General features: G+C 28.3%; 3 protein-coding genes across 4 annotated transcripts; all 3 read right to left on the bottom strand.

Annotated features, from left to right (window-relative positions):
* Positions 1 to 532: 532 nt before the first annotated feature.
* LOC114381206 (NEP1-interacting protein 2-like) lies at positions 533 to 3,095 on the bottom strand. The gene is made up of 5 exons (XM_028340407.1): positions 2,824 to 3,095; positions 2,210 to 2,388; positions 1,849 to 1,932; positions 1,594 to 1,761; positions 533 to 867 (listed from the first exon to the last, which is right to left on the bottom strand). Exons 1-5 carry the CDS (start codon positions 2,963 to 2,965, stop codon positions 745 to 747), a joined length of 696 nt encoding a protein of 231 aa, XP_028196208.1. The 5' UTR covers positions 2,966 to 3,095; the 3' UTR covers positions 533 to 744.
* Positions 3,096 to 7,391: 4,296 nt separating this feature from the next.
* Positions 7,392 to 12,322, bottom strand: LOC114381196 (probable prolyl 4-hydroxylase 10). The gene is made up of 7 exons (XM_028340396.1): positions 12,031 to 12,322; positions 11,876 to 11,960; positions 10,605 to 10,702; positions 10,413 to 10,510; positions 8,410 to 8,539; positions 8,120 to 8,307; positions 7,392 to 7,648 (listed from the first exon to the last, which is right to left on the bottom strand). Exons 1-7 carry the CDS (start codon positions 12,213 to 12,215, stop codon positions 7,572 to 7,574), a joined length of 861 nt encoding a protein of 286 aa, XP_028196197.1. The 5' UTR covers positions 12,216 to 12,322; the 3' UTR covers positions 7,392 to 7,571.
* A 1,559-nt stretch (positions 12,323 to 13,881) lies between these two features.
* On the bottom strand, positions 13,882 to 19,147 carry LOC114370486 (probable prolyl 4-hydroxylase 10). 2 transcript variants are annotated; one of them, XM_028327847.1, is made up of 7 exons: positions 18,933 to 19,147; positions 18,751 to 18,838; positions 17,352 to 17,449; positions 17,106 to 17,203; positions 14,653 to 14,782; positions 14,369 to 14,556; positions 13,882 to 13,955 (listed from the first exon to the last, which is right to left on the bottom strand). In XM_028327847.1, the coding sequence occupies exons 1-7, from the start codon at positions 19,145 to 19,147 to the stop codon at positions 13,882 to 13,884; spliced, it is 891 nt and encodes a 296-aa protein (XP_028183648.1). The 2 variants fall into 2 exon arrangements, with proteins under 2 accessions (XP_028183648.1, XP_028183655.1); XM_028327854.1 differs by having other exon boundaries at positions 18,751 to 18,835; positions 18,933 to 19,138.
* Positions 19,148 to 22,286: the final 3,139 nt, after the last annotated feature.

Raw genomic sequence — 22,286 nt, 5'->3', positions numbered from 1 at the left:
TTACTTTATCAATAAACTTCATTTATATATATATATATATATATATATATATATATATATATATATATATATATATATATAATATGTTATTTAAAATATGGATAAATATTTATTACCACTAAACAACCTACAAACAAATGTCCAATCATTATGAAATTTACCATACATCATCAAAAACATATTATCAAACTATATATTCAATGGTCGATTGATTAATTTTGTATTTTAAAAAAATTAAGTGATATAAATGTAAAAAAAAATGGCATATGCTTTTATCGGCTGGTCGTCCCTTTAAAAATATATAATTTCTTTTTTTTTTATAATTGAAATAACAATAATTGATTATATAGACACCATCAATTATTAAAATAATATATCTAAAAAAATTGTTGAATTTTTTCTCTCACTGCTAATCTAACCACAAACTACTATACCCTCGTCCCCTCTACCCTTTCCCACGAATAAACGAAAGATTTGTGCTCCCTAGTCTACTGTTTCATGTTCTTTACTCCAAGGCCAAAAAAATAGTCCATATACAAGAAATAGCAGCTGATTTATGTCAAAACTTTCTTTCTAGTAACTTATTACAATTATGCCACTCATGAATGACATGGGATGGTTGGTTCCTAGTTCCGACTACATTTATCCATAGTGTACATTCCTAAAAGTAGATTCCCTTATATATAAAAAATGAAAGAGTTAACCTAGCTATTTTTACGGTTTGTATACTTTGCAGATACAAAATTACAGATCCCTTCTGCATAATGGGCAAGAACCATGCTTGATCAGCCACTTATCAATGCAAGGTAGGTGAAAAATGTGATGACAATGAGGCAAACTTCTACCAGTCTCCCCAAGCTGAAAGTCCTGCAAATGCAAAAATTCACAATAAAATAAACAAGCTTAGCAACTTTTCTTTATCACCACCAGAAATAAAATAAAATCAAATACCTAAGTTTTTTTTTCTATTAAGGGGGCTGATTTTTCTTCTTCTTTATTTGTAATTGTTTAAATACCTAATTTCTAATAAAAAATAATTTTAGAAAAATATTTACTAATTTTAATATTTTATACATAAAATTAAAACTAATTTTTATTTTAAATAATAATAACTTTAACCGTTAACAACAAATATAATTAATTTTACACTAGTTCTAATTCTATAGACTTAAACATTACTCCCTCTGTATGGATAAATATTTAGGTATTTAAACAATTACAAATAAAGTATGGAGTATAATCAATAGCAATAACATAAGCAACTAGTTAAATCATATGCTCGATAACTTTAACCATTATTATAATAACAATAAATACAACTAATTTTATATTGGCCAACTTAAAGGCCAGTGCCCTCCACCTGCCCCCTCTGTATCTGTCCATGCTTAACATTATCAACACTTCAAGAAGGTATACACGCGTGTTAACAAGAAAAATTATACGAGAGATATAAAATAAGTTAGATGGTGAAAAAAAAAAAGAAGAGAAAAAGTCATTTGTCGATTTTCTCTCCTAAAAGAATTAATATTCTAACAAAAAAATAACATTTACTGGTAAAAAGAGAAAAAGAAAAATTGTATCATCATAAAAAACCTGGAGGCAAACTGAACATGAATCTTTCTCCCCAGAAGCATGAACATTGTTGTCACTTGTAATTGTGATCTTTGGGATCTTTTCAACTGAATCTCTCGATAAACCTTTGGCGCCACCAATGTCAAAGAGGTTTTGTACCTCATCAAAGCTTATTTCAACCGCACCCATCTGAGAAATGAAGTGGCAAAGGCATCATAAGCAAGATGATCCAAGTGCATAACCTAATTTCATTTACAAAATAAATACAAAAAATACCTGACTTTGGACAGCACTCAACATGGCTGGACCTATCCTTTCACGCACTAGTCTCCCATTCAATAGGCTAGAAATAACATCAATCTGCATTACATAACTTAAAATGATTAGACTACACAACTTGCTAGTGAAAATGACAATAAAATCTCACGGGACTATGCAAAGAACTCAATAATTGTTTTTTTATGGGAAAATATTAATTATTAGTTTATTATTGGAAGAAATTTAAAGTCACGACTTCTCTCTCTCCTTTCTCTTTTTCAAACCTCCAAGCCTAATCTTATAACTCTCAAGAACTCAGCAATTTCTATATCCCATATTTGACAAGGTCTTGAAAATGAAAACCAAGTGACTAACTCACCAAGTATAAGACACACCCAATTCCAGATTCGTCAGATTTCCAAAGAACAAGGGAAGATTCAAACACTTCAATGGAAAAAACAGCTCCTGATATGGCACCTATAGCGGCCCCTCGAATGAAACCACTCTCTGTCTCTTGGCCTATCAAGGCTCCAGTCATAGCCCCCAACAAAGTGCCAACTGCAAATATAACAAACAATCCATTAAACCTTATTAGCCTCAAATATTGTCTCAGTTTGGAATTTCAAAACAAAAATTATAAAAAGAAAAAAAACCATTGATTTCAGATGATATTGAAAATTTACACAAGACAAAGACGTGTAAAATGTACACAAACTTCAGGTGATTCAGGAAATGGACACAAGACAAGACATGTAAAGAACATATGCCAATTGCAGAACAATCCAACACAAACCAACATCTAAGTTCTCACATTTTTCTGCTCCCCATAAAACAGAACAAAATTAAACAAAAAAAAAATGTGTCTGTAAAAATTATAATTGCCAACATCCTCAAAGACAACCTCGTACATAGCACGACATTGACAATCACAATGGCAAAACCAAATTCTTCATAGTAGATCGAAAATTTGGCGAAAAGAGAATGGTGTTGTACCTAATGCAAAGCAGAAGGTCAAGATCGCGGAGAAGATGTTCCCAATGATGGCAGAGACGAAGAGGGCACCCACCCTTTTGACCCTCTCAACGAAATTCCCGAAGGAACCCATCCAAGGGCATTGATTTGGTACAAACTCCATGTGGGTATTTCAGAAATTCCAGTTACGTTTGTTCTGTCACAGATTTGGTTTAAGGAAGAGTTATATATATAAATAAATACAACAATATAGTAATGTCTACAAGAGGATGAAGATAACGAACTTTATCCCTTCTATTTCATAAATACTGTGTAAGACAAGAGAGAACATGGAATGAAACTACCTTCAACCAACTCGCATTTAAAGCTGGTGTCCCTTAATGCCACAGTGGCACACTCATTTTAATTAGTATCCACTTTGCTAAGAAAGAAAAAAAAAACTTACTATGGTTAATAAAGTTGCACTATTATTAAGAGGTTTTCTTTTTCTGTTGTGTTTATAATTGCTTGATAGGAATTTTAAAACTATACGTAACAATTATTTATTATATATAAACTTATAAGCCATTTAACAATCTTACCATGCATTACAATTTATGGTCCAATAAAAGTGTAAATAAATTTTACACTTTGAATATATTCTAATAATTTTTAATTTTTAATAAATAAAGTATTTACATGAAACACATTTTCAAGAACCACACGATAAAAAATAAAATCTCATGCCATTATTGCACTAGGGGTGTGTCAACTTTTCTTCTCAAGGTTGCGACCAAAATCTGTTGGTTCGTTTAAACCATAAAGAAAACCAACACACCACATTCGCTTTCAAAAGGGAACGAGACAGTGACAAAAAAAGAGAAAAGTAAGCTTTCTTTTGACAAATGGGGATGGCGCAGCCTCAGGTGCATACTCACCACATGCAAATGGTCGCAGGAATTCGTTTTTATCCATAAATGTATGATCGACTAATAAAAAATCATTAACGAAAATGGAACAAAAAATTGTTCATATTAAAACATTGTTGAACTTGAATCTTACTGATTGATTATGTTTGTTGGTCGCCTCTTTGACGTTTGCACTGCTCATAGCTTTGGCCTCCTTGTCGGGCCACACACTGAGTATTGAGCTAAGATTGGTGGATTTTAAATAGTACTACTAGTAATTGTGATTTGTTTTTATTTTTGTTTCTCTTTTATTCTGTTATAAATTTTGTAACAATATACAATTAATAGCGTCTCCGGCACTCATTGCTTAAATTATTTTATAGAGAAAGTCTACTTTTCATATTGGATGGCTTAAAATTAAGCCTTTTGGTTATTTCTATAAACAACAATTGCTTATAACTAAAAATCTAAAACTATATTTTCTTTCCATTTTAATGTCATTTAAGAGTCCATCAATAAGGATTACTTAAAACTATATTACTTAAAACTATAAGTGGGATTATTTTTGTCAACAATATAATATAGAGAAAAATGTAACAATTCAAAAATAAAGTTTAAGAATATATTTTTATAACATGGCTTATTATTATTAATCCTTATTAAATACTTTTATTATTATTATTATTATTATTTTAGTCCATGTAGTTCTTTTTGTTGTCCTCGGCGGCAGACCAAGGCTATTTGAGGGGTGCGCACTGGCTTTGAGAAAAAAAAAAAAAAAACGTAAGGATATATAACTAGTGTTGTTATTTTTTTCTCCCTAATTTTATAATTTGACCCGATGCTTTCAGTTGTTTAGCTGTCGTGATTTTTTTTCTTTTATTGACTAATTTATTTCTTATATTTTGTTCATTTTACACTTTATTTGGTTGGACATTTTGTTTTATTTTATATTTTATTTTCATAGGGCTTAAGATCATCGACTACATAGCTATGTCACAGTGAATTCACTTTCATAACTTTGCATTCTCTAATAATTATAAGTACTTGAAGGGTGCAAAATATTGATACATAGATTTAAAATATTTGTTGATTAAAGAAGGTCAAAATTGTAAAGTGATAATTTAGCACACTGGTATATAGTTGATGATAGTACATTTCTCAAGACATTTATTGCCCGTGTAGGGACAAACGTTATGAATGTAAGAGACTGGTTAATTTTACAACTTGATTGATATCCATGCATGTAAGATTACATTACTTGTATCGTATGATACAGTGGTGGATCTGAGCACAACGAAGATAAGAGACCGCCCAGGGTTCTATTTTTAAAGGGATACTAATTTTTTTTTTATTTAATTTAAGTAAGTATTAAAATATTTTTTTTAATATAATTTTACAATTATATAAAGAATTTATTATAAAAAATAAAAATTTCAATAAACTTTTTTTAGGGAAACAATTACATATTAGTAATTAGTCAACTAATAGTGATGTACTCAATCATCAAACAAAATTATATCAATAATTTTGGATTTTTTTTTTACAATTTAGTTATAATGTTAAACATAAAAGCAAAGATCAGTATGAAATATAATATCCTTCCATTTATATTAGCATTAACATAATTATGTAAACAAAAAAAATACAAGGAAAAATTCATTAGTTACAAGGATAATTTTTCTTTTTTGGTTGGTCCAGGACCCAGAAAATCTCAAGATCAATCCTAGTATGACATTTGTGAATTCAATTAAACATGTTTTTGCTTTGTTTCATGTTATTCATATTATAGGATTACTTGCAATGTTTTGGTGTGATTAAAAATGTGTTATGCGAAAAACATTAAAGACAAAAGCTATCAATTTGTTGTTGTTTAAGTTGAGTTGATTTGTGATACCATATACAATTAAGAAATCATGTAGATTGGACAAATTGTGATTGCTATGATCCAATCATTTCAATTTAACTAAAGATAATGACTTAATATGATCTCAACATATGCTACAGATACTTACAATGTTGAATTTTCAAGTTGTCACATTAGTAAATTTTGATGTCACATAGATTCATGAGAATATATCATGTCTGATAATAATTTTTTATAACTTATATCAAAATGAGAATGTTATCCTAAGCTTAAACATAATACATGTGGTCAAGATCAAAAGAACATAAAAATGTTATATTCTCAAGAATAAATTTATATGACCGTAATAAACACATTTTTAGAGGGTTTTTTTTTTACGGTACACACTGTTAGAGGTTATTAGACTATTTTAATATTTGCTAGTAGCTCATGTAACTAACAAAATGATTTTGAATAAAAGGTGGCCCAATGTGATTATTGTCAGGCATAATTGCAATTGAAAGTTAGTGAAAGGTTACTTTTGATAAACAACGAATAAATTTGAAATAAATCTTTCTCCTCTTTCTCCAATAATGGTGATGAGTAGTTACCAGATGTTTTCCTGAGCATATGTGCGCAATTACTATAATTTTCTGAGAGACCACTCTGTATAAGGGATGTGCTGGAGAATAAGAAAACACATACACAAATATTTTTCCATTCTTAGAAAAGAAAAAAAAAAAACACCGCATATATAGAGAGATAGAGATAGAGAATCACTTTTAAGAATTAAGAAAAGAAAGACATTAAAAACTGAATCATGCATTGATAAAAGTGCAGTAAAACTGAATCAGTAAGTCGATCAGTGCAAGAAAAAAAGCTTTTATATCAATATTTCACCAATATTTTGATATAGTGCAACAATATCTTATTAAGACAGTACAGTGTTAGGTGCATTAGAAGGGAGTCGTTGAGAATGGGTCACGAGAAATAGAAATGGTAATTACTGATTATTAATTGCGCGGCTTAGAGTCAGAGGTACGTACATGCAATGGTAGGATATGATCCTGCATAAAAATTGTGGTGCATGGGGGAAGCTACTGTCCTACACACATGATTCCATGGGTTCCACTTGAACAACCCATGCATGCATGTCTTAACCTGATTGGACGTAATGTTCTGTTTGTTCATAGCAATGCCATAGGCCTTGAATTCTCTTTAATTATTAAAAACTTTAGAGTGACTTTAATTTCCACCATCCATCACAAAGATTTTTACTAAATTCTCACACACACACATTTTTATAGTTTTGTTTTTTAAAATTAATTTAATATACGTATTTGTAATTATTTGTAGACATTGAATGTAAGGGTATGGCACATGTTAAAGAGGATAAATTTAATAGATATTAACAATCTTCACGCAATTTAATAGATATTAACTTTAACATGATTCAAAAGGAAAAAGAAAAAAGAACATGTCTGAATCCACTTTAAGGATCCACATTCTTGTATAGATTCACGTCAAATTAGCCAAAATAATGTGAAAAAGTATTACTTGTTCTACTTGACACACATTAATTAATAGTGAGAAAGGCAATACTAAACAACAGTTAATTTATCTCAAGAGATTGGGACGAACAACTCCAACCAATGGAACTGATTGGGGAGGAGCGGGCAGTGAAAACAGAGCTCCCAAGATTGGGAACTCTAATACCAAGTTGAAAGGACACTTATTTTATTAATATGTGCCACACCAATAACATCCTCTAAGCTTCCTGTTATTACAGGGAAGCAATTGTCCGTAATAAAAGGAAATGTAAAAAATATGAGAAATAAAGGAAACAAGGAAGAAAATACATGGAAAAAAAAACCCTTAAGATATTTTTCCCATTTACAATAGTCTCAATTAACAATAACGTAAAACTTAACATTGTAAAATAAACATTGTTGTCTAACCTTAACTGTAAAGTTATATTTATGTTAATATACGGTAAAAACAAGAAATGGGAGATAAACTCCTATAGTAATCCCTATTTAAACCATTTTGAATTCAGTGGGATGCATCCATTTGGTACATGACCACTTATTACCCTTAATCACCGGACAAGCACCTGAAAGTTATCATAAAAATAGATAAGTTTGTTAATTTATCTTCTCTAAAATTGAAACCTTCTAAAACGTAACACAACTCAGAAATAATAATAATAATAATAATAATAATAATAATAATAATAATGATTAAATGTGTTAGTTCCCTATAAATGATTAAATTTTATTAGAGTCTCTAATAAATTTTTCATTGTTTTGAGTTTCTGATATATTAAAATTTTATTTTAAGTTTCTGTCACCAGCTAAATGATGATGTGTCATCTTACAAATTGATTTTTCAATCTTACCAATGATATAATGATACCACATTATCACTTAAATGACAGAGATTCAAAATAAAATTTTAATATTTTAAGGACTTCAAACAACAATTTTTTATTAGGAATCAATAATAAAATTTGATTATTTATCAAGGATTTTAAATATATTTAAGCTTAATAATAATAAATAAATAAATAAAAAGAGCAACTAACTATGCAAAGTCAATGCATCTAAAGTTGCATTAGGCTTCATGCTCCAGAAAAGTAAAGCATCACCCATCTTTGGCTTAATTGAAAGTCCCATTTTTCCACAATTAGAAAGCTCATTCCACCAAGGCACAGAGCTAAAATTTGCTTTGGCACGTGGGAACATTGTCTCACCCCCTTCTTCAACATTTGAACTGTATCATTAGAATACAAAAAGTGGACTGTTGCATGAGCATTTGTTTTCATATCCAACACATATTAAGGTTAACAAATAATAGGCAACTGAAGTCACTTACAGGTACATCAACATTGTTGCTATCCGCTGACCCCCGTTCTCAATGTTAAAATCGTCAATAAAGTAGTCATAATGAGGATCATAATATTGTCCAACTTCATAATGGATAACATAAATTGGTTCACCATTCTCTGCATATCGCGAGATACAACTTATATATAGTGGTTTTTAACTGTATGATGAAAAATAACATCCTATCTAAGTAAGCATCATCCAAAAGGCAAAGACAACTAAGCATGTTCCATCTTACTTTCTTGGTGGAAAATCAGTTTTAAAATATCTCTTATCCTTTACACTTCATACAACATGATGATCGGTTGCTTTAGCTATAGATGTTTCAAACTTTCAAACAAAGCAAAGGCAAAACATGTAAGAATGACAATGTCTAGAGTTGATACATGGATTCAAACATATCTCATTGAATTTAACAAATTCTTGCAATTAATATTTCAATTTCTTGAAGCAAATTAGCTGCTAAAATATAATATGGATCTCATCGTCGATGTGATTTCGAGTATTTTTTTTTTGTACATGATTTTCATTTCCTTTTCAGAAACAAAACAAAAACCTAGAAATCCACAAGGAATATCAAGCAGAATAATGAAGCACAAAGACAACTTCAAGTCTTCAACTCCACAAAATTCACAAAAAGTCAGTCTCATGCTGAAAAAAATATTCATTAAATTTAAATGCATAGCACCCAAATAAAGTGACTGAACATTAAGCAATTAAAAATACTTTAAATTCCAATGAGCAAGCTGATAGGATTTCTCTTAGTTAATTAAGTGATAGAATTTCCCTTTTTTAGGTGCAGACGTGGTTAATTGATTTTAGGTGTGGATTTTAATTTGAAATCTTCCTTTTTTATGGGAAATCCATTTATGATATGGTCTATTTTTAGATTAAATATTTTCATTATTAACTTGACATATGCAAATATTAAGTAACTGTAATATACAAATATTCTTATTACAAGTAACTGATATATATGCAAATTTTCTCGGTAGATTGGGTAATTAAATCCCATGATTTGTTGCACATATATGTTAAGATTTTATGATGGCCTGAACTCTCTATATAAAAGGAGTGCATTGCTTTTTCTTTGGGTCACTGAAGCTATTTTTCTTTCCATATACAAACACTAAACGTCAAATGACAGTGGTTGGAGGTTAGTATTCTCATCTAATAACGCTTCCGCCAGAGTTTTGATGTGAGCGTATTGTTATTATTAACATGCATGTTTAGATCGCTTTAGAAATTTCTTATACAAGCATCTAAATTAATTTAGATGAATAGTTGTTTTGCAATATACATAGGCATAAATATTTGATAACATTGCATGCTTTCAAAATATGAAATTAATTATGAAACAATTGATAATTTATCTTCTATTATTCTTTTACAACAGTCAATTTAATAAACTCTTATTTAACCTTAAATATATCATCCAATTTTTAAGAAACTATCATCCAATTATGTTACGACATCACTAAAACAAAAAAGGGTCTCACCTGATGACAACTACCTTATATATAAAACTCTTCAGGTGATGTTGCAAGTAGTGTAAAAAAATTATATATAGGAATCAAAATTAAACTTATCATATTGAATTATTTTATGTAAATACGAAGGTTTAAAAATTTATTTCCTAAACTATATAGTCCTTAATTTTATTAGGATTACAACCCAAAATTATGACTTTTCTAAATCAAGGAAGAACCAAGGAAGTTCATGAAACATTGGGTATTGGATGCCATGATGGCCTTCTTGTCACTCATTATTTACTTTGATACATGTGACTATGGATAAAAAAAAAAGGACGAAAAGATTATGAGTTCAATCTTTCCTTACTAACAAAATTAATATTATAACAAATTAAAATTTTTGATAAAAAAAAAAAAACTTTGATACACATGTGAAGCAGGAAAAAAAAAAGCAATGATTCCTTAGTTTTATTAACAATTAAAACTCATGAAAAAGTGGCAAAAGACAGCAAGTACATACCTATGGGTATAAAAGTAACATCAGCTATTCTCTTCTCAATATTCCTCACAATTTCATCTTGTCCTCTGTCCAGAAAAGCACCAGTGCTTTTCCGTACGCTAACGCAAAAGAAATAAGCAAAGATAATTAGATATTTATTTTCAATAATGAATGAACTCAAATGACAGAAAAGTATAAAGGAGGGAATCCAACTCGTGGACTACACTCTGTCCAGATTGATTATCAGCAACTGTTGATTTTTGCATGTGTGGTGTGGCAATATTAATTAGATATTCACATTCCTCCTTGGTCTGTAAAGATTAATCAGCCAAATTTCAGTATTTCAAAATGGAGACACCTAAATATTAGTACCACAATTGGGCACTAACCTTAAACAATGGTTAAACGCAATATAACCATATCATGCTAATTGGTATTCAAAATTTAGAATAACGTACACCGCGTTTCAATAACTAATTAAGAGAAGTGAGCCTAGGTAGTCCATTCTTCTAATATTTCCTAAAGCATGACTATAATTAAGTAAAAAACTTCACCTTTGGTGATCACGGGCTAGCAAGTGGAAAAAAGGATAAATAGAACATTTGGAATGGCAATTCTTGATGCTTGTTTGGTATAAGAAAAATGTGGGAATGCTCAAAGTGAAACACTATCAATTTGTACTCCACTTCATAATTTTTTATCACTCCTCCAATACTGTAAAAGTGAGTTGAAAAAGATTTCAAACTCCCCTATTAAGCATCAAAGAGTAAAAACCAAAACCTTCCTTTCCATCAGCCATGTCACTCCATTTTTACTCCCCTTCACAGTTCCCACCTCACAATTTTCTAGCGACTCAAACAAACTAGACCCACATCCCTGCTTAACAAGTCTATTATGTACAAATCCAATGACAAGCACAAGATCATTAACAATGACAAATTCTTGCGTGAGCAACGTACCAATATGAACAACCAATCAAAAGCTATATATATTATTTAGATAAGCTCAGGATAGACTTCATTATTGTTATTTTTAGAACGAAACATAGGGGCAATTTTTAAAACTTTTTAGTATTATTTGTCTTTAAAAATTAAAGTTTCACTTCAATTACATATACTAATAGAGTTATAAGGTTGTTGGACCTGGTGGTAGAAGAGAAAAGAGACGAGAGAGAGGTTATGGATTTAAATTCCTCCCATGTAAAAAACTAACGAATTAACATTTAACATTTGCTAATAAAAAAAAAAACATATATTAATATTTTATACAAACATTTATAATGCAGATTACTAGATAAACTTGTAATTCTAATAAGAGAACAAACAACATTAAGTGGCAAACTACATCTAATTTTTTGTCTTTAGTAGTATTATTACGTTCTCTTCCAATCTTTGGTATCGGTTTTATGGAGATACAAAGCACATGATACCATTGAAATTGGATTATAATTGAAGTTAGATAGGGAGGCATATATAGAAACTGACCAGAAAGTTATGATAGAGAAAAGCTCTGGGCTGCCAGGATATTACTTCCATCCGCAACGCTACCTGGTCGTCTTCTTCAGCTTCGCTGCATAGGCATAAAACAGAGAAAGAGTGAAGGAAATGTAGCAGAATGAAGCAGAGTAGAGATACGATACATGTGAGTGTTGCGAGAAACGGAGGAGTTGGCATTGGCATGGGGAGTGGAGAGAATGTGGAGAGCTAGAAGAATGAGAGTGAGGAAGGAGCAAGTCAGCAGCAGCAGAGTGAGCGTGGCCGGAGACGAAACCCGCCACCATGATTTGCGAGGCCACAGCCGAGAACACTGTCTGGCTTTCACCATTTGTGTTATTGAAGGAAAGAGAGAAAGACAAAGACTTTATTATTGCCTTTTGTTCTGTGGGCTCTGCCTGTTGGAATATTATTATTAATCGGAAGAATAATAAGCATTCTACGCTTCGAATGGACCTTGTTCTATCAAGACTAATTTAACTACGTTTTCCCTCCTTTCACTTCAACAATCTGCACCATTCAATTAATCATAGTGCTGCTCTTATTTGCCCTTCCAATAAACTTAATGGATCTTCTGCTCACTTTTTTTAATTAATAACTATAGCTGAAAATACTTTTTCTTTTGCTCCCACTAGTTCAAAGCATCTCATATTGATTCTACGGTTGTAATTTTTTAATTTTTTTTTTTATCTTTGACGTCTAAAATTGTTTAACTCGTTAAATTTAGATTTTTTAAAAGTGATACAAAACTAAAACTAATTGTGTAAAACTAATATAAAAAAAAGGCTGTATCACGCGACAACTTTCGTGAATGAGTCGAGACTCGAGAGTCTTATTAGCTTTGAGACAAACCCTTTAACAACCTTGTTACTTTTTTTTTTTTTTCTTTTTTTGCAGTTTTGCACTGCCATTTTTAATTTTGTAGTAGTTTATAAATATTTGATTGTAATTATGTTAGCCGACTTTAGACAATGAAGACCAGAAAAGTAAAAAAATTGTAATTATAAGACTAAAATGAAATATTTTAAACTATAGAAACTAGAAGAAAAAGTTTTTTCAATCATAAGAATTAAAAGAATAATTAAATCTAATAAAAATATTAGATCTTGAAAATTAATGAAAATTGAATATAATCAAAATTAATATGTGTGCGTTAAATATATATAATTTTTAATCTCATTTTTTGTGAATATTAACCTTTTTATAATTCTTATTTAAAAATTTAAGATTAATTAAGTTTGTAGTTCCTAATTTTTTAGATTATAATTTTATTTTCTAAAAAATTTGTTGACAAATTTTAGTTCTTTATTAATTTTTCCTCAACATTTTTAATTCCTTTATTTTTTATTTTAAGTTATTTATTTATTTTTATTGTTCAAAATTAGTCTCAAATATAACATAAGTAAATGATTAAAAATAAACAAAATAAGAATTCATTTTGACTATTGGAAATAAACGAAAGACTAAAAATGAACAAACATTTTAGAAGGACAAAAAATGATAAAAAAAAATTAATAGACAAAATAAGAATTCATTTTGAATATTGGAAATAAACAAAGGACTAAAAATGAAACATTTTAGAAGGACAAAAAATGCTAAAAAAATATATATATATTTTTGTAACCATGTCCAACAACGGAAATCAATAAATATAATTGTGCAAGAGAAAAAAAAAATGACTTGACAACTTTTTACATGAAATTGTATGTAAGCATTCTATCAACTTATTCGACTTAAATTACCAACAAAGTAAAGCATTGTGTAATAAACATTGTTGTGTAACCTTGATCGTAAAGTTATATTTATGTCATCAATAATATTATTAAAATTGTCCAGTCATTGCCATGGATAATTTTTTTCATTTATTTTATTAAATTATTTAATTTATTATTTGTTATTTTACTTTTTTTACTTTCAAAATTGGTGCATGCACGGTTTCAATACTAGTTAAATAGTAAAACAAGAAAGTGGAGATAAATACAAATAGTAATGCCTATTTAAAGTTTGTGTTCACCAATGCGTATCCATTTTGTACTTGACCACTTATTGCCCTTAATTACTGGACAAGAACCTGAAAATTATCATAAAAACGGATAGGCTTGTTAATATATCTTACAAAATCTGTAATAATAATATTAATATTAATATTAATTTGGTTAATCATTGTCTTCAAGTATTGGTTAAGAAAATGAAAAAAAAAAGTATTTATTATAAAAATTACATGAAAAAGTAAAAAATTATGAAAAACAGAATTTTACACATTAGAATAAAAAAATATGTTTTATTTTCTTAAAGAACATGAGTTAGCATTTACGTAACAGCAGCAGCAGTAGGTAAAAAATTATGAAAAACAGAATTTTACACATTAGAATAAAAAAATCTTTTTTATTTTCTTAAAGAACATGAGTTAGCATTTACGTAATAATAATAATAATAATAATAATAATAATAATAATAATAATAATAATAATAATAACAACTAACCATGTAAACTTAATGGATCATAAGTTGCATCAGGCTTTATGCTCCAAAAAAGTAAAGCATTGCGCATCTTTGGCTTAATTGAAAGTCCCTTTTTTCCACAAACAGAAAGCTCATTCCAGCCAGGCATAGAGCTAAAATTTCCCTTGGCATCTGGAAACACCGTCTCACCCCCTTCTTCAACATCTGAACTGTATCATTAAAATACAAAAGTGCTTAACATGAGCATGGTTTCATATCCAAGACAAATTGAAGTTAACAAATAAGAGGTAATTGATGTCACTTACAGGTACATCAACATTGTTGCGATACGATCACCCCCATTCGCAGTGTTAATATCGTCCATAAAGTAGTCATGATGAGGCACATACTTTTCTCCAACTTGATAATGCAGGACCTGAAGTTCTTCACCATTATCTGCATATTGTGACACATATAGCTTACGTAATTAATGCTTTTTTAAGTATATGATAAATAACTTATCATCTGAGCATCAAAATCTATAAGCCAAAGACAACAAAAAATGCCTCATCTTGTTTGCTCAATAGAAAATCAATTTTAAAATATCCATTATCTAAAAGCACTTTATAAATTGAGTGAAATAGTCACATAACATGATGATCATTGCTAGCTAGCTTTAGCTATAGTTTTTCAACATTTAACAAATTCAAGCATAGAAAAAAATGTAAGCATAGCAATGTCGAGGCAACTAGATGGAATTCGAACATATCTCATTGAAAGTAGAAGCACAACCTAGATATATTTCTTACATAATTATACAATTAATATTTCAATTTCATAAAGCAAATTAATTGAAAAAAATGGATATTATCACATTTTATTTGTTTTTCATTCTTACAAAAAAAAAATTATTCATTATATTTGTTTTATTTTTTTCCTTAAAATACTATCAATAATGTTTTAAATAATAAAAAATCACTATAAAATACTATAAAAGTGAAAAAATAAAACAAACACAATTTACGAAAACTAAAAAAAAAATCCAAAAACAAAAGGCAACAAAAAAAATATTAAATTACCAACACTAAAAATTTATTTAAACCAAGAATTTATCATACATGATTTTTGTTTACAATTCTTAAACAAAAGAAAAGCCTAGAGATTCACAAGGAATAGCTAGCAGAATAAAGGAGCACAAACACAACTTCAACTCCACATTATTGACATGTCAGTCTCATGCAGGCTTGAAAAAATATTCAATTGACACATGCACAACATAGTACGTACACAAACTTTAAGTGCCGGATTAATTTAAAATTTGACCACTAAAAATATTTTAAATTCTGACAAGCAAGCTTATAAAAGACGAATTATTGTTTTACTAATGCGTAATTATTTGATATTTAAAATACAAAATTACTTAGAACAATTGTCAATTTATCTTCTATATATTCTTTTACAATTTAATTTTAATCCACAATGAATGTAAAACTATTTAATCAAATAAATCTAATTTAGTTGATTGAACTAAGTGAGTTATTATAAATATCTGTTTTTCATTCCTACAAATAAAAAAGAATGTAATAATATTTAGGTTATTATCCAATTAAATATCAAACTCTTGATGATATTGCAAGTAATGTAAAAAAGTTCTACATGTGAATAAAATTAAACTCCTCATATTACACATTATTGCAGTTATTAATGTAAATATGAAGGTTTGAAAATTTGTTTCTTATGCGTACATATTGTTTATTTGTTGTTATTACAACCCAAGTTTTACGGGTCCAACATTGTTCTAAATTTATATATCCCGGGATTCTCCAAACACAAGAAGGGAACCCAATGAGGCTGGTTCATGGAAACTTTGGGTACAGGATGCAGGGATGGTTTTTTTAGCAGTCATATATATATATATATATATATATATATATATATATATATATATATATATATATATATATATATATATATATAGTTTGATATTTCAAATGGTTAACATATTTATTTACCTAAATTTAAACAATTCATTTTAACTTAACTTAGAAAATCATTTTGATATTAATTTAGTGATTATCAAAATTAGATTTTTTTAATTAGTTTTTTAGACTTGGTCTCACCATATATGTAGACTTGGCCAGTTGAGATAATTTTAAAAATCCTAATTTTTCTTTAGGTTTAAGTTTCTTGATAAATAATCAATTTTTATTTTAAATCTCTAATAAATTTTTGTGTTACATTAAATTTGTAACATATTAAAAATTTTATTCTGAATTCAAGATATATTTGAAAAACCTATTCACAACATTGCTAGAAAAATCACAAAAATCTATGATGTTATCACTTAACTAATAAAAGAACTCAAAATAAAAATTTTAATATATTAGAGATCTAATGTAATACAAAAGTTTATTAAGGATTAAAAAAAAATATTTATCAAGAACCTCAACCATCTTTTTCTTTATAAATATTTATACTTTAGAAGGTTTTTATATACGAGTCTATCTCACATCATTCTTTAACTCCCGTTTCTCTGAGTTTCTGGGTTTATAATAAGAAAAGTCTACGTGTTTTGTTGTCCCAACTTTTATTTGGATGAGCTGTATTGCACACCACACTCATATATGTCTTTGAGGGCAGTGTCACTATACGTCCCAAGCTATACCATTAACTTGATACATTGGTGAACTAGAAAAACTAACAAATTAAAAGCAATGAATTTTTTTATTTTATCAACAATTAAAACTCATAAAAAGTGGCAAAGGAAGAAAGTACATACCTACAGGTATAAAAGTAAAATCAGCAATTCTGTTCTCAATATTCCTCACAATTTTATCACGTCCTCTAGCCAGAAAAGTACCAGAGCTTGTCCGTACTCTAAATGCAAAAGGAATAAATAAGTATAAGGTTTGTCATAAACAAAGTGTGGCAAGGGCAGTCTAAACAAGCTATAAAAGATATTTATTTTCAATACTAAATGAACTCAAAGGACAATTTGACAAGAAAATAATGAGAGATAACCAACCTGCTTTCTATACTCATTCCAGTTTCACTTTCAATAACTGTTGACTTTCGCATGTTTGGCTTGGCTATATTAATTAGATGCTCGCATTCCTCCTTGGTCTGTTAATTAAGATTAATCAGCCAAATTTCAGTATTTTAAAAAAAAAGTGGAGGCACTGAAATATTAATAATATAGCTAGCTGAGCACTAACCTAAAAAAATGGTTAAACACAATATAACCATATGATGTTAAAGTGATATATATTCGAAGAGAAATGCTAGAGAGGTGATGAGCAGAGGTTCTCCATTTTTCTAATACTTCCTTAACCGTGACTATACAATAACAATGAAAATAAAAAATAACAAAATTTTATCTCACTAAATAAAGTTGATTAAATGGATAAGCGACGTTACTTACCTCACTTAAAAACAAAAGTTTCAACTATGTTATTTAGCGTGACGCACACGTTATCTCTTGACCAATTTCTCTAATGTCCTTCTTGACTTCCTTCTCCTCTTCTTAGCAAGACTAAAACTATACAATCTATTATTCTCATTTGATGACTCAGGATTATTTTGTACAGGTCTAAATCACCTTAATTAATTTTGTGTTATATCTTTTCCGCAATTGATACTTTATCAATTATCTTCAAATACAATCACGGCTATAATTAAAAAGAAAATCTTCACCTATGGTAAAGATTACAGGCTTGCAAGTGGAAAAAAGATAAACATAATATTTGCAATGCAAATTACTTGATTCTCGATTGTATCAGAAAATTGTGAGGATGCTCAGAATAGAACAGTGTCCATTTGTACTCAGCTTCATAATTTCTAGTTACTCCAACTTTACTCCCCTTCACATTCCATTTGCCAAGACACTCCATTTTTACTCCCCTTCACACTTCACCCACCACGCCATTTTCTAGAGACACATACAAATTAAGCCCGCCCCTTTTAGCAAGTCTTAACATGTACAAATCCGGTGACAAGCACAAGATCATTAACAATTAATGACCAATTCTTGTGTGAGGAAAGTGCCTAAAGGAACACAACCATCTCTCTCTCTCTCTCTCTAACTTCTTCACATATTTCCTTGTTATTGTTATTATTTACAAAAAATATGAACGTTAAAATATAGATGAAGAGATATATCAAATATGAGAAGCAGCAAGAGACTAAATAAAAAAAAATGAAAAAATGAGATTAAAAGAGTGGTGAGTGATTTATAGCAGTTAAAAGGTAAATAGGTAAAAAAAAAGTGAAAACCAAATATGAGTATGGCCTTTATTATATGTAGAGATTATTATTATTATTATTTTCCCTTCCATTTTGTTAGTTTGTGTTATTATACATTCTACCATTATTAGAATTGGATTTTCCGGGGGATAACCATTGAAACTGAAAGAATTAAAACTGACCAGAAAATTGTGGTAGAGAAAAATTCTAGGCTCCCATGATATTATTTCAACCCACCGCTCTCCCAACTGGTCGTATTCAGCTTCGCTTCTGCACAGAAGAAAGAAAAAAGATCAGAGAAACATGAGAAGGAAATGGAGTTGAATGAATAGATCCATAAATAGGGTGCATAATATATACATACATGTGAGTAGTAGTGTTGAGAGCAATGGAGTTGAGATCGTTGGGTTTAATAATTAAGCGACCAGAGGAGTTGGCATTGGAATTTGAGAGAATAGGGAGAGCGAGCAGAATGAGAATGAGAAACGAGCACGTTGCCAGCAATGTCAGCATCACCGGCCACGACGACCCCCTCGACGGTTTCCGGTGCCCTAGCCGAGACTGCCTCCCTTTCACCATTTGTGTGTATGTGAACCAACCAGGCAATGCTACGCTGAACAAGTGAGATCTAAAAATTTAATTAAGGAAATATAGAAGGAGAATAATTAATCTCTGTTCCCGCGCTTCTTTTTAAAGAGTGATGAGGAAAAGGAGAAAGACACTTTTTAATTAATCTTATTATTAAGTACAATTCACAAACAAATTCCTCATAAAAAGTACTTATTACTATTGGACTTGTCCTCCTCCTATATCCATTAATTATAATTTTAGTTTGTTATTTTTGTTAATCATTATCATAATATCTTTTTTCTATAATTAATAGTTACATTTGATAGAAAATTAATAATATATTATGTTTAGTAAATATTATATTTGACCATATTGTTTGAATTGACTATATATTATATTCAATCAATATAATATTTATTAATTTTATTCAAAAGTGAATTTTACTTAGATATACTAAATTTTAAACCATGCATTACACAAGTTTGTTTAAATTATATAATTATTATATATGTATTTATTTTCTTACCATACATAAAATTATCAATTGTTAAAATATCAAGTGAAATATTACATATTTTTATTATTGAGAAAAGATGATTAATTAAAGTTTTATGTAAACATATATTGTGTTATAAAACATATGTAGTCTATTGAAATTTATTATGATTTATTCTTTATTTAAGTTTAAAGTCATGCAAAATCTATATGAAATGTTTAAATTGAAAAAATATAAATGTGATCAATATTATTATATAATTATTTAAATTTGAGTGTTATTTTTTTCTATGTTAACATGTACTTGAATCGGTTTTTTTGTCATGATGCTGCTTTTTTTTTTAGTCATGGTGCTGCTTTTATTACTTGTAATTTTCAATTGCATTTTCCAACCAATAGAGAAGAGAGAATAAAAAAGAGTCTCGACAACTAAATTTTTAACAATATAATTTACAATTTGTCAAAAAAAATATAATTTACAAATTAAAAAAATTAATATTGGTTTAAATAAAAAAATTAATCATAAGATAATAATAAATTCCTACTATTAGAATTAAAACGCAACAAAAGGTTTTTCTTTCCATATCAAAGTAAAAAAAAAAAATCAATTTTTTGGCTTCACTTTTTTTTCAAAGCTCCTAAACAAAATATTTATTGCCTACCTTATTGTATTTTGTTGTCTATATATGTTCAGATAAAAGCATCATAGTAAGTGGGAAAAACTTCAAAAAAAAAAAAAAGAAGAAGAAGACATGTTTATTTAAGAGATAAGGATACTTGCTTAATTTTAAAAATATAGATTGTTGCAAAATATTAGAGATAAGGATGGTTATATTCAAATACATTCACCAAAATCCTCTTTCCTAAATTGAAATATGTTTCTACATACAAAACAAAAATATGTAAGATAAATGAGATATAGGTTTATATAAAAGAAAAAATCATTGAGATTGGAGGTAAAAAAAACATGGTTTTGTAAGAAAAATAAGATATAGATAAAGAAAATTCACTAAGAGGAGGAAGCAAAAGATGATGAAATATAACAGAGATGAAAGAAAATATGATGTAATTGTTGGATAGAAAGGGGCGAATGGTGGGATAGTTTTGCCTGAATATGTAATTGTTAAAAAATAACAATTTTTTTTACCTTCTATCTCAATGTGGGAATCGATACTAATGAGAAATTAAGGTTAAAAATAAAACTAATGACAAATTAATGAGAGGAAGTGAGAAAGAAGAAGTCTGTCACCTAACCTTTAATTAGGTGATATATATTTGATAGGAAATTTTGAATTAATAGAAATATTATAAAATTATTAGATATAAAATATATTTATAACATTATCAACAACTCAGTAAATATATTTTATATATATATATATATATATATATATATATATATATATATATATATATATATATATATATATATTCAGAAAAAAAAAACTCAGTAACAATTATAAATTGGCTTTATTTTTTCCAGATTTTCAATTTAAAAGAAATCTTAAAAAGCACAAATAGGATCAGTTTACATTACCAAAAGAAAAGTATGATATTTAGCACAAAGAATACGTTGGAAAAAAAAAGTATATGATAAAGGATACTTACCAGGATTTTTCTTAATGAGGCACGATCCTTCTCAACAAATTTTAAGGGAAAATGTGTACCTCGATCTTCCAAAATTTATAATAAGAAATTACTGAAATTAGAATCAAAACAAATAAAATAGTTACTCTCATAGCATTTGGCTCAAATAAAATTAGAACGTTCTGGCTGGTTGGGAGAGGAGGAATCAAGATTGGCACCAGACATGGTAGAGAGTCTTCTGTTGGACTCCCCTCTGGTTCTTTTAGTTTTCTTTTTTTTGTATTCGTACGTTACCAAAAAAAAAAGTAGCTCAAACTTATATAAAGATTTTTAAACAACTAATTTAATGGTCAATGGTTAAAAACGGTAACATATTATTAATACAAAGTTAAAATATGTTTTTTTCTGTAAATATATCCCAAAAAAAATTATTCCAGTAAAACTTTTTATCGCATAAAGTTTCTTGTTTGTTTTTTTATCTTTATAAAATTATAATGTGTTATTTTAAACTTAACTCTGAGTTAAAAAATAATATATTATAATTTTATAGAGAGAAAAAGCTGACAATTTTTTTAGGAATAAAAAATAAATTTTAATATATTTATAAAAACAAAAAATATATTTTAAATTTAATATAAATTAATAGCTATAAATAATATTAAATTTTAAAACATTTTTTTGTTTTAATGTCATTAAATACTAATTTAATATAATTAAATTTGATTAGGCACGTCAGTATTTTTTTATTGTGTTTTTTTATATATTCAGAAAGATGTTTTTCTTATAGAATATTCTGAAATATGTTATTAAATTAATGTCTCATATATTATTTAAATTTTGTTAATTTAAAATATGTAGCTTTAGTTATAAATAATTTTAAATTTAATTAAAAATGTATAAAATCCTTTATAAATATATTTATGTATCTTTATATTATATATACATTAGATAAAAAATTAGGAAATAAAACACAACAAAACATTGCAGGGGTATAAATTTATATAGAATTAAAGCACAAAATGATTTTACAATTAATTAATAAAATAGAGAAGAGTTTAGGAAGACC

The sequence above is a fragment of the Glycine soja genome, chromosome 2 (genome assembly GCF_004193775.1).
Source record: "Glycine soja cultivar W05 chromosome 2, ASM419377v2, whole genome shotgun sequence".
Taxonomy (NCBI): domain Eukaryota; kingdom Viridiplantae; phylum Streptophyta; class Magnoliopsida; order Fabales; family Fabaceae; genus Glycine; species Glycine soja.
Note: the sequence above shows the minus strand (reverse complement) of the source record. Positions and strands in the feature narration are given on the sequence as shown.

Coding starts and splice junctions, on each gene's coding strand:
- LOC114381206 (XM_028340407.1), bottom strand. CDS start 2,965: ATGGAGTTTGTACCAAATCAATGCCCTTGGATGGGTTCCTTCGGGAAT. Junction 2,389..2,823: donor GACCTTCTGCTTTGCATTAG/GTACAACACCAT, acceptor TTATATTTGCAG/TTGGCACTTTGTTGGGGGCT. Junction 868..1,593: donor CATGTTCAGTTTGCCTCCAG/GTTTTTTATGAT, acceptor TTGCATTTGCAG/GACTTTCAGCTTGGGGAGAC.
- LOC114381196 (XM_028340396.1), bottom strand. CDS start 12,215: ATGGTGAAAGCCAGACAGTGTTCTCGGCTGTGGCCTCGCAAATCATGG. Junction 10,511..10,604: donor GGACAGAGTGTAGTCCACGA/GTTGGATTCCCT, acceptor CTTTTGCGTTAG/CGTACGGAAAAGCACTGGTG. Junction 7,649..8,119: donor AGATGCATTGACTTTGCATA/GTTAGTTGCTCT, acceptor GATAACTTTCAG/GTGCTTGTCCGGTGATTAAG.
- LOC114370486 (XM_028327847.1), bottom strand. CDS start 19,147: ATGGTGAAAGGGAGGCAGTCTCGGCTAGGGCACCGGAAACCGTCGAGG. Junction 17,450..18,750: donor TTCTCTACCACAATTTTCTG/GTCAGTTTTAAT, acceptor CTTAATTAACAG/ACCAAGGAGGAATGCGAGCA. Junction 14,783..17,105: donor TTTTACTTTTATACCTGTAG/GTATGTACTTTC, acceptor CACAATATGCAG/ATAATGGTGAAGAACTTCAG.